This window comes from Gymnogyps californianus, chromosome 13 (genome assembly GCF_018139145.2).
Source record: "Gymnogyps californianus isolate 813 chromosome 13, ASM1813914v2, whole genome shotgun sequence".
NCBI lineage: Eukaryota > Metazoa > Chordata > Aves > Accipitriformes > Cathartidae > Gymnogyps > Gymnogyps californianus.
This window is the reverse complement of record NC_059483.1, coordinates 19,578,480-19,590,758: the sequence shown is the minus strand read 5'-3', so window position 1 is coordinate 19,590,758 and position 12,279 is coordinate 19,578,480. Positions and strand designations below refer to the sequence as shown.

General features: G+C 38.3%; 1 protein-coding gene across 1 annotated transcript in view; it reads right to left on the bottom strand.

Moving 5' to 3' along the window:
- DOCK3 (dedicator of cytokinesis 3) overlaps positions 1 to 12,279 on the bottom strand; it is a 206,776-nt gene that overhangs the window by 18,292 nt on the left and 176,205 nt on the right. The window contains 6 exon segments of the mRNA XM_050904891.1: positions 444 to 623; positions 1,087 to 1,173; positions 1,726 to 1,892; positions 3,222 to 3,363; positions 6,834 to 6,938; positions 8,947 to 9,033. Coding sequence (XP_050760848.1) covers positions 444 to 623; positions 1,087 to 1,173; positions 1,726 to 1,892; positions 3,222 to 3,363; positions 6,834 to 6,938; positions 8,947 to 9,033 — 768 coding nt within the window.

Genomic DNA, 12,279 nt, shown 5'->3' with positions numbered 1-12,279 from the left:
CTGAAATTAGGCTAGCAAAGATAATGGTTGAGTAGCACGAATTAGGGGCTTTTCCTGATTACAGGCCCAATCAGCCTCAATTACCATGAGTCCCACCGCCTCTATTGCAAAATGGATTTATAACGTAAGCAATATAAAAAAATCTGCTTCACTCTTTTACCTGCCAAGTGAGGATTTCCAGGTAAGCCAAGTTTCATTCTTGAGAAACCCCACTGTCAACCGTACCTACTTCAATGCGATATCTCAACTCCACCTTTGGATCCTCCTGTTGACATGTGGCTATGCAAGCACTGATGCAGAATAACCAAGTAGGGGTTTTAACCTCACATTTAGATAATGTGCATGAAAATTTCTTATCTTATTAAGTCATACTCTCTTTGAAACAGAAATGGAAATAAAATTGAAAAAGGTGATACTAAATTCAGAAGCAGAGCCTGGCTTACCTCCTGGTATCGTGCAATTCCCCCATTAACAGCTGCATCAATCACTCCATTCAGACACATGCTGAGAAGATTAATGTTGCCATGCATTTGTTTATGCTGGTACTGGCTTATCAGTGTTCTCAGCTCCTGATTTTTGTTCTCAACCACTTGAATGGCATTTTCCAAAGGACTTACTTCAACCTCAAAGGCAATAAAATAGACTTTAATTCCATGGACACTTCACTGAGATTTATGATCTTCCTTGTAATGAAATGATACTCTAGGATTGTTCAGTGATCTCTCTTTAGTTTTTACTGCTTTGTAGAAAATTAGCTACATTAACAAACTTTACTGTTGGCAATGCTGTATTTCAGGTCACTGAGTTGCGATAACTTCTTTCTGTATACTGAAGACATGGCAACAATGCAATTATTCCATCTTTTTGGCACTGTCTCCGTTATACTGTCATGTTCCCTCACATAATTCCCCTGGTTACATTCAGCAGTTATTTAGACTAAGTGATGGAAAAAGGACATACTTAATCATCGGTAAACTTCATCATTTTAAACTGCAAGATTTCAGCCAAAGGAGTTTTAAGTTGCCTATCCCATGTCCTCAGTAACTCATCATTTCAAACCCCAATTACAGGAACTAGGAATGTTACCAGTTCTCTTCTCTCCACTTCAAACCAACGAGAGATCCCAGGCAAACTGTGAGTCAAGGTCAGAGTGGTACGTTCAATCCACAAGCTCTGCAAAGAGTAATTGAGGGTGTGAGGTACACAGTGAATCACAGTCACATCATCTGTACTCTTACTACAGGTGCTAAGGGGGTAGAGTTCAGAAAGGAATATATTAACCTCCTGAGCATTAACTTACTTTGCAGAATGCCATGCTGAAAGTCACTTGAACAACAAAACCAGAATTCAGTATGCTCTAAAGCAACACATTCAACATTTCTATTAATTTTTAAAGTTTGACCACTAATTCTGTCATTGGAACCAAGAAGACATTGTGGACATATATGGCAGTAAGAAAAAAATTCCAGTCAAACAAAAAACCCCATCCTTGCTTCAAAATGCATTTCTCCTGGCACTAAAATAATTCACCTTTAAACTGGACAATGCTTTCATCAGGTCAGGTGTGTAACCATTGGACTCAACACCTACTTATTACTTGAGTTACTATAGTATCTTTGGCCATCAAATCAGGATTACTTGAAAGGCTGTATCAACATAAAATAACAAAACAGTATTCGCCTTGAAGAGATTAACACTTAAACACTGCTTATTCGCTACTTCTACCTTAAATTCATTCTCCTTGTCCTTTGGGCCTTTATGGAAGGGCCTGTCATAGCGGAATTTCCGGATGTTGTTGACTCGGTAAAAGCTCTTTATGCGGTCAGGGACACGGTCCATTTGCAGCACATCTATATTGTCTGGGATGGGAGTCACTGCATAGATCTGTAAATCTGTAAATTACGTAGTCAAAGAAAGCCACAGGACATCAAACAGGAAAGCTATCTCTGCTGTGGAAAAAAACAGGATGGTAAATTCAGAAAGTCACACTCCTCTGTTTTCCAACACTCTTCTTTTGCAAGTGAAACAACAGAATGCTAGACTAGAACTACTAGGAGAGTCTACAGAGTTATAGCACCTCACAGCCAGATTAACCAAAGAGGAAGATACGTGGGGATGCAGAGAGTATGCAGTAAGACATCCAAAATACCTACAGCAGGCAAAATATGCAGTTCCTGTTAGTTTTAATTAGAGCTTCATTTGTGCAGGAACTTTAGTAGATCTTGATGCATTTAGGTACCTAAATATCTAATATTTCCCTTTGATAAATTTCGCCTTAGGTACTTCAGCTTTGTTTACAAACCAAAGTTGTCCTAATTTCATTAATTTACAGTCCAGTTTAATTAAAGTAGTTTAACCTCAGTGTTACAGACAAGATCTCTGCAAGCATAAACAAACCAACCAAAATACACATACAAACAATTCCTCTGTCTTATCAGTGTTATATAGCAAAGAAGAGTGAAAAGCACGTGTTATGAAAGACAAGTGGGAAACAGCAACCCATTTCAGGAGATTTCACTTGCTGACAATGTCCTTTTGGTTAAAGTCCTGCACAATATCCTTGCTGTTGTCACACAAGCCAAACAGCAGTGTTCTCATGACTAAAATCTCCAAAAGTCTCTGCAGACCCATTACATGTTACGTGGTTCAGTCCTTAAATGTATATAGCATTGTATTGGTTGCATCAAATCACAGTACAGATTACCAATGAGAAGAATGAGATTCAAAGCCTTAGGTATAAAAGGGTTCAGCAGTTTAACAGAAAGGGAGACTGCAAAAAAATAATAATACTGATGTGAAAAAGAAACACAATGGAAAATAACACTTTGGAATTAATAACTATTCCCAACAAAATATTCTCCAAGAGAAGGTATCGGGAATACTTTTAATGACACAAAACGTGCATTATGGCAATGCTGTTGGTAGAGGTTAAAACACGGATGTGGCCAAGCAGCTGTGACCAAGCGCAGCTGTTTCCCTTACACATCGAATATGACCTGCATTACTCCCTGACTAAACAGTGAAAGTTGTCTCCAACAGTGCATAGTGCAATGAACCAGTTAATGTCTACTGTAGACAGGCGCATGGTTTTGTCCATATCCAGCTCTACCTAAGCCACTTAGGAACTGAGGTATCCATGTTGATGACCTTTTCAATACCTTCCTCGTCTGTGCTCTACCACAGTTCTTCTAATCATAGTCTGCCCTTTCATTGAAGGATACACTGGGCATCACACTGCAATATAGAGTCATCTGGGTGGTTTGGGTGCTGCATTGCAATGGCTTGTGGGAACTCGCTTAGCATCCTTTGCTGGAACGCTTCCAGCCTCTCATAGTCGTGGCCCCGACATACATATTCTTTGTTCTGCAAGAAGGACAAGCGTAAATTAGTCTCCTTAAAGGTAAGTTAAATTCTGTTGGCTTGTATCTCACTTTAAGTTTTACTGCTTCAAAACCAAAGATAAATGATAATATGCTAATATGACAGTAAAACATGCATTTAACACAGCTGATATATTTTATTCCTTCTTTTTTCTTTACAATGTATTTCATCAAGAAGTGATGAATAAGTAGACTATTCCACTGATCTCTCAACAGAAAGATGCCCCTGATCCATACACACGTAGCATTCGGTCCCATTGTCTTTTCTTATTTGCTTTTCAGACAACTGAAAAGGGACTATTTTGTAATTGGACTATACTGAAACATATCAACCAAAACTTAAGACTAAGTCACTAGCTCGGCTGTTCTACACAGGGAAAGCTGCTGTCAAATACAGTTTACCGCCAGATGGATAAAAGTCCTGAGGATTTCACAGAACAGAGGGAGATGTATGTTTATTAATTTATCAGTTATCCTTAGAGAGAAGTTGTAACAAACTGTTCACAAAAATCACTGCTGTATTGTTATAGCCATACAATCCACCTCTGATCATGCTGAACAATACATCCTCAGGAACGCCCCTGTTTATAGCGGAGTAATATGGAAAAGCCTTACCAAGAATTCTCAGTGGCCACTTAGCAAACTCCCCTTCAGCCCTAAAAGCACTTTCCTCTTGATGAACAAAATTTCGTTTCTGCTAGTAATGGAAAGCTTGCATTTAGATATGCCTCGAGGCATTAAACCACTTGTGCAGAGTTCTTGCATGCTTTTTGAGCCATCTCAAACTTTGAACAGCAAGATACAGGATTTCTAAAGTCCTCAGTGTCATAAAGATTGTATTCCAGTGTCTTAACCCTATTACCACAAAACACAGTTTTGATTGGTGTTAATGTCTCCTGGTGCATGACCAATCAAAGCAGGAAAATTCTCTAATTCTGGTAGCTGTAACTCTGATAACAAGAACTAGAAGTACAGGGAGATTTTTCACCTTCATAAAACAAAGAAAGAATGCCAGCAAACAAGAACAGTTCCCCCCTTTCTATTTCTTGCATTTAGAAGCTGCAGTATATGCAATAATGTTTTGTTAATTGCTCTGGAAAAGGGTTCTGGCCAAGCAGTTCTTGATCTTGTAGCAAAATCAAAGAGAAAGCAGCAAAACTGGATCATAAAACACGGCCAAGGAGTGCAGTTATCTTTGGCTTTGCATTTCAACTTCATGGAACAGATCTCATGTTCCAGCTGTGACATCTGTCACTTTGTATGCATCAGTTGCAGCAACCAATGAACTGGGAGAAAAATTGCATGATGAATCTTGACAGTTCAGTCTGTAATGCCCAAACTTTGCAGCTATTATTAAATTTGGAGTGAGTCCATGTTTGAAGGTGAATCTCTTCATGACACTTACTGCATTCTCTATTTTAGCTTTTGATTGCAACGATCCAGAAAACTGTAAGCCTATAAATAGTTATTGTGATTCTAAAAATAATGCCCTGAAAACACCTCAAAGCTAAATTTAACAGACTTTTCAGACAGATGCCAACACAAGATCTCAGAACGTGGCTTGTCAGGCCTTACTTGAACTTCTGGTAGGTGGAAGACACAGACAGTTTCAATTTACTTATGTAGGAAGGCTAGAAATAGATGCAGAATTCACAGAAACATGAACAAGGACTTTTCTAGACAAAGGGTCTTCAAAATCAAAGATGTAGGACGAAGTGGTTATTTTCTGTCTTAAGCTATACAGCAATAGAAAAATAAATGAGAAAAGGGCATGCAGTTATTTGATCACTTTAAATCACTCCCATATCCATTTGAAAATTTTAAATCCATGTAAATCTTTTTCTTCTCTAGAATAGCTGCTTCCAATCTCTTTACAGTGTGATCCATGCTGATGTGATTGCTAATGGGCTTAGTCTGTGCTTCGCAATGTGTATGCTGAATGGATCATTAGAGAGAGAAAGGAGGAGGATGACTTTTAATGAGATTGCTACATTAGTAATCTGCTATCAGAAGTACTGCTACCAAGTATAATTGCAGAATTAACAAGGATTATAATTATGTATGCTCATGTTCGCTGTTAATGTCTCCAGCCAAGTATCCATATTGTTACACTGTTTCACAAAGGGTAAGTACTGTGCACTGAAAACTCGTGCGGTGTTAAACACATAGGCCATGCAGGATCCAAGATAAAACTATAGGATCCATAATATAATAAGGTAAGCTAGATTCACTGATATTACTTCAAATGTAGGAACGCTTATGTGCCATAATGACTTTGTTGTCATTTTCTGAAACATCTGTTGTTAGATACAAAAAAAGAAATTGTCAGTTTTCTCTGGATATCTTCATGAAAGGGTAGTGCTTCATCCTGCAACACTTGTCATTTCCTCAGATTCCTCTGCAGGTGTGTTCTACACACTGATTCAAGCTGCTACATTATGGCACTGTTCAACTTCATCTTTGCATAACATGAAGCCACCCGTTATCCACTGGTATTTTCATCTTGATTAATTCCAACTTGCCTTTACTTCCCCTGCCTGTGTTTCCATTAAAAGACTGTAATTAAACACCAATGTTTAAATCCCAGTTTAAAAAACCCCCAAAATTAGTAATCAGAGGGAAATTTAAGAGTGCAATTTTCAAAATGGTACACAGTTTGGCTTTTTGTAGCTTCTTACTGTATAACTCAAGAGTGGTGCCATCTCTTGTCAAACCATTTCTTTAAAGAGAACACAAAACATGCACCTCCAGTCCTTGAAAGCATGCTTCAGGTAGCTTGTCCTGTCAAGCTAGATGGCATCTACCATCAATTTTCAGACAGTTCTTACAGCAGTTGTCAGATTATGTTCCTTCCTTGCTCTGAACTAGCAACAAGACATCGTATGCATGAATATCCATTTTAAGTTTGATTCCTCATTAGGAAAAGAAGATAATTTCACTTTTTAAGTAGATTGCACACCCAGCTGATCCTGTATACACCAACAGACAATAAGCTCGAAGTGAGGATGTGTCCAGAGAAGCTGCTAGGCTTTTTGTTGAAGAGAGAGGAAATTTTCGCGTGTAGATAGCACAAGAGAGTCATCAGTCTGATATCAGAATCATTCTGTCATGTGAGACTTTTTAAAGCATGATAATTTGAGATGATGAAAATTAGTTGAGTAATGACCCAACATTGCTGCAATACAGCATTTTGCTTAATATAGAGGCAATTTGTGCTGCATCTGCAGATCATCAAAAATACACATAAGCATGAGTCAAATTTCTGATCTCTGTTCCTAAGAACATTCCCAATGGACCACATCCTTCAGTTCAGCCAGAAAGCTGTTTCTGTTTGTGCAGGCGTAAAAAAATAAGCTGAATGGCAGACGTTATATCTCCACAACAAAAATACAAAGCCTTAATTGCTACTCTGAGCCTGGTGACTTTGTCGTATTTTGTATAAGTCTGGCTTACCCGCAGGAAAAATGGGAATTTCCGACCATAAAAACCAACTCTGAAAAACTCGGGTTCTAAGCGCTGCTGTTCCATGATGTTATCGTAATAGGTAGCTTCCATTTTCTATGGAGGAAAAAGATAGCTGCTATCAGACCCTTAAAGCTGTACTTAAACCGTCAGAATCTCAAGACACATTTAAATATCACATTACTCTTTTGCCCCCACAATTTTTTATGAAAAGACCAAAATTCTTTTAAAGACAAAAATTATTAATTAAATAGTCCACATGGTGGAACATACTATAGTATCATCATACTCATTTTACATTTTTGGAGATGACATATGAAAGTTTTTCTGTTGTATCTCATTTTAAATTAAACAGGTCTTGCATGTAATTTTCTTTGCATTGCAGAATTAATGGCAAAGCTGAGATTAAGATCTATGTTGCCTGGCTCACAGTGTCCTATTCTCTCCTACAGCTCAAAATCTGTACCACTGTCTGGAAAATTATATCAATTCTGTTGGGTTTGCCTTAATTGAGTTGACGGGCATGAAAAAGGATGAAACAAAATTAAACCTTCTACAGCTCTGTGCACCAGTAACAGTGCACAGTGCTTCCAGTTTAACATGGAAGAAAAAAGGGCTTTGGAAAAAGTAAAAGGACTTTTCTCTATTTCCAATTATTAGTTTTGTGGCACTGTGCTAGCATTTATATCAAGAGTGGGATTTCAAGACCCCTTGCCAAACTGAATCTCAGTTGAAAGGCTCACAGGAATTTCACTGTAGCAAAAAGGTAGCTTTTTAAAGAGAAGAATCAGTTTGACATCATTGCTTCCACTGCAGGGAACCCTAACAGCCGCTTTGACTTCGAATATTGCATCAAGGTTTTGTTCTCGGTTCCCCCACATATGAACTCCTTTTCTAAAATAGAGAAGGTCCCAAAGTCATTGCAGGAAGAGTAAAGGAATGCTTTGAATGATGTGAATGGCACAGAGAAAAACTCTTTAGAGTGGGGAGAAATTCAAGTCAGTTCAGGTCAACGCAGATTTAGGAAACGTGAACAGAAAACAGATCACACACAGGTGAGCAAAAGGATGAGGTGAACTGGTTCTACTGATCAGCTGAGATGCTCTTCACCTGCCAGCTGATTAAATCCAAACAATAAAGAGGCAGCAAGAATAGCTGATTTACTGATGTTTTAGGAGAGAAAGTCTTGATGTACGACTTGACTAAGCCTTTAATAAGTTTGTTTGCTCATCATTCATGATCACTTTACCGATATGGTATTTCCTGTGCACCAGGATAAATTTTCACATTGCTCTATTTTAGATGTCTACAGTAAACAAGTGCACAACCAAGATGGTCACTCATACTCTCTTTAGGGCCACTTTGAAGAAAACAGGTTCTTCAGAAGTGCAGTTCATGAGACCTAGTTAGAGAGATACCTTCAGGTGAGAATAAATTTGACTTTTGAAGAGAATTTAAACCACTGTGTATAAGAATACATCCACATAGCATAAATCTTAAATTTGGATATATGCATGCTACCCCAGGGGACAAAAGCAGATGAACTATTTTCACATTCAAAAAGCTTTTAAATAACAACGAGAACTTTGACTTTTTCTGATTAAAGCACGATGCTGCAAATGTGCCCTGATTTCATCATGTGTTTGGTTTCACTGGAGGACCAGATTCTTGTGAATTGACAAGAATGCCATAAACCTTTGCCTTCTCCATTCTTTCTCTCTTGTTCCTCTTATGTCAACTGAGGCACAAGCTGTCCTTGATATTTTTGGAATTAAAATGAAATATCAATATATAATTTTTTTTTGAAGAAAAAAAGATATTTTATGCAAAAATATCTATAAATACGCAATTGCAGTAGCAAGCCCAGCTCCTATGTGTGTGCTGTGTCCATATACTCATGGGATTTTACTGCTAGCAGACTTAGGAATTACTTCAGTGGACCTACAAAGTCATTGAAATGAATCAATGGCAAAGGAGTCACTGTAAATGCATGCAGCTGTATAGGGAATATGATTATTTTGTAAATTCAGAATGTTCTGACAGGAGACCAAAATTCCCTGGGGAATGACGTGAGTCTGCAAGGAGAGGAACTGCTGCTACTTACCCGAATCCAGCTGAGGCTCTGATAATCATAGAGACTTTCATACTGTAAGGCCAGTTCTCTGCACAGCGGGATTCCAAACTCCCAGCTCTGTGAAAGCAAAGCAAATCACACTCACAGCAAACAGAATGTTATTGCCAACTCAGCTGAGAGGAATACGGAAACTCAATTTTGGGAATTCATTTGGTATGAAATGCCAGGGTTTAGATGTGAAAATGCAATGTGATAAAACAGTTTCCATTAAATATCAGATTAATTCCTTCTTCAAGATGGTAACGGAGGCATATGTTCCATTGAAATTACACACACATACTGCTTGTTACTGACAGTTCACTCATGAGACTGGGCATTTATTTGGAGAAAGATAATACAACTAACAATTTTTCTTCTTGTTAGGCACCCCTTCAACCCACCCCTAATATATCCTTTGCTTTCTGCAGTAAAACTCCCTGGAGTAAAGAGTTAGGGCTTAGCTCCCCAGCAAAGCGCTCCCCTTCCCAGGGCTGCTACTTCCTACTGAAAGCACGAAACTGTTAAGCAATGGGAAGCACACAAATACAGAGACAAAACATCCTCAGAACTGACCTGCATTATTGCACTGAGTGAATATCCATATTCAGAACTGAAAGCAAAACTCCCTTCTTCAACTTACAGTCTGTATACAATAAATCTTTTAGAGCACACCACACTCATCACCCTCAGAGGTAAGGAAGAAAGAGACTGAGTTCGGGCATGCCCACATTGAGAGAAACACTCCTGTTACCTCACTTAGCTTTTTAGAGTGCTCATTTTACATCCTTGAACTGAAATCTCCTCTCCCATCATCTTTTACCCACATAGATTGGAACCCTTTTGGGGGAATGACTGTTTCTTACCATACTTAGGTAAAGGATCTAGAACACCAAGGTCTCAGTTGAACCTTTATTGGATTAACTTTTATGCATTACTGGGCTAACTTGACAGTTGTTTTAACTGGGACCCTGTTGTAGTGAAAACAAAATTAATGGGTGATTATCACCTTAAGTTTTACGAATATTAATAGCAATATTGTAAATTACTGGTAACAGTAATTAACAGTAATTATGTAAAATATTAGCACTTAATATGGAAATAGTTTTTCTGGTTACATGTACCTTCACTTAAAAAAGGGAATCTCTACACTGTTGGATGTAGTGTATTAGGTACTTTACAAGGTGCTTCCCTTTATGCACACACATTTGTAGTGTCTGTTCTCTCATCCTTAATACCAGCAAAGCTTTTTTTCTCTGAATAGCAAAACCAGTAAGTGTAAGGACTTTTTTATTAAAAGAAGGGATAGTTGTAAGAAATAAAAAGGCAAAAATAATGATCCTACATCTCTTTAGCTTCAGTTAATTACAAAAACTTACATAAGAACTTGCTAAATAAAAGATTCTTTCAGAATCAATTTGGATATTCTGATAGTAGTTTGGGATGATGGGAAGCCTGAGATTTATTTAGATAAATACAATACATACAATAGGAAATGAACTGAAAGACCAGTTACTTGACTACTCAGAATATTACTCAGGTTTCTGTGATCTCAAATTAACAGGATTTTTGCTGTGGGTTATCAAAGTCCACGACATACAAACCGATACACTGAACTGGGATCAACAACATTGACCTGTTAAGTGTTTATATTTGCAAACACCATTGCATTTTTTTTATAGGTTTCAACATTCTTTACAGGGATATTATACATAGATTTTCAGTCCTTAGCTGATCTATATTTACTTGAAAGAATGGAAAAGTCTCTTCTAAACCATCTGGCCAGGAATAAATGGCTTTTGTCACACAGAGCGTGAGCAGAGTCTCACTTCCAAATGGGATGCTGTGGCTAAAGCCTACATAATTCTCTAATCTGTCGTCTGGATAGAAGCAGAAAGCTAGCTGTCTGTCTTTCCTTGAGGTGATCCTAAAGATGTAACCTTTTCATGCTCCTTTTGTGATGTGAATTAAATTAACAACATGTAACCACATCTTATTTCTCTTTATACCAGCTCTTCCATCCTAACTCAGGCTTTCTCTCTTTGTTTCAGTTAGATTTCCACACAGAGAAATTCCACTGTGCTAGCTGAATATTCTGTAGATACAAGATGAGATAGAGAAGCGAAGAAACACAATATACAGGTAACTTCTACAAGAGGAAAGAGAGTTTGCAGATATTTGAAAGGAAAAGAGAATTAATGGATATCTGAGTTACTGGGATCCTCAGTTTTAAAATCTGTGATGTTAATGAGTACCGTCTTCACAGTGTAGAAATTTAATACGTAATTCCATGTGCTACAGAAGTGTCGCTTCCCTCTAAAGCATCATTCTTCCCCTTTCAAATAATTTCCTAATGTCTCCACTGTTAATTTCCCTCATTACTGCTTTCCGTTTTGCTGATGTCTGTTTGCATGTTCTATATTACGTCCTTCACTTGAAAAGCACATTCACATGACATTTATTGCAGCTTTCTCCTATGGCACCAGCAACTCTCCTTTGAGTGCTACTGGCTGCACACAAGGAGGCACAGATAGAGACAATCAACATTTATGAACGGCAGCCTTTATTTACTCACATCCCAATGTGCAGATTTCTTTTGGAAACGTGATTCACATGAGGGTGCACAAGAGAAATTAGTTCAAATGTTGGGTATGGAGCACACGATCTAAAAATGAACTGCTTTGGAAATACAGCTTTGGAACTCTCACAGCACTTGGCTGGCGCTAAGGAGAATACACACTGTGACGCTTTGATGGGAGCTGGTCAGAATTGTTAGTTAATAAAATCTAGCAGTGAACTGGACAGAAAAGAGTTGTGTAGTTTTCAAGCTATTGCTGTCCAGAGGCATGATCAATCGGGTTCAAACTGTTCCATTCACAGTCTTCTTCAACTAGAAAACCTTGAGTTTTAACAGACAAAATTGTGACTGTGAGTTAAAAAAAATAATCTTAATTTAAAGTTATGCACTTGCGCACACCGTGGACTGAGCCATAAACCAATTCAAAGCATAGCAGAAATCAGTAGGAAGGAGCACACGACCAGAGTGAAGGCTAAAAGGGCTTTGGAACACCTTGTTCCTTCCCAGCACAGGGCTGCTACCGACAATATTGAGAATGGGAGTTACTCAATTCTGCACCCCACTGCAGCGGTCCAGGCCTGCCATGGGCCATGCCACCACTCCTTGCCCTCCACTGGCATGCCCTTTATGTCAAACTCACAAGACAGTCTTGTGGCCGTAGTTTTTCCCCCATTGCTGTGCTGAGAAAGTTTTCCCATTAACAAATGCAGAATTTTTACACGCTTTTCATGCTGCTTTGACTGCCTTAC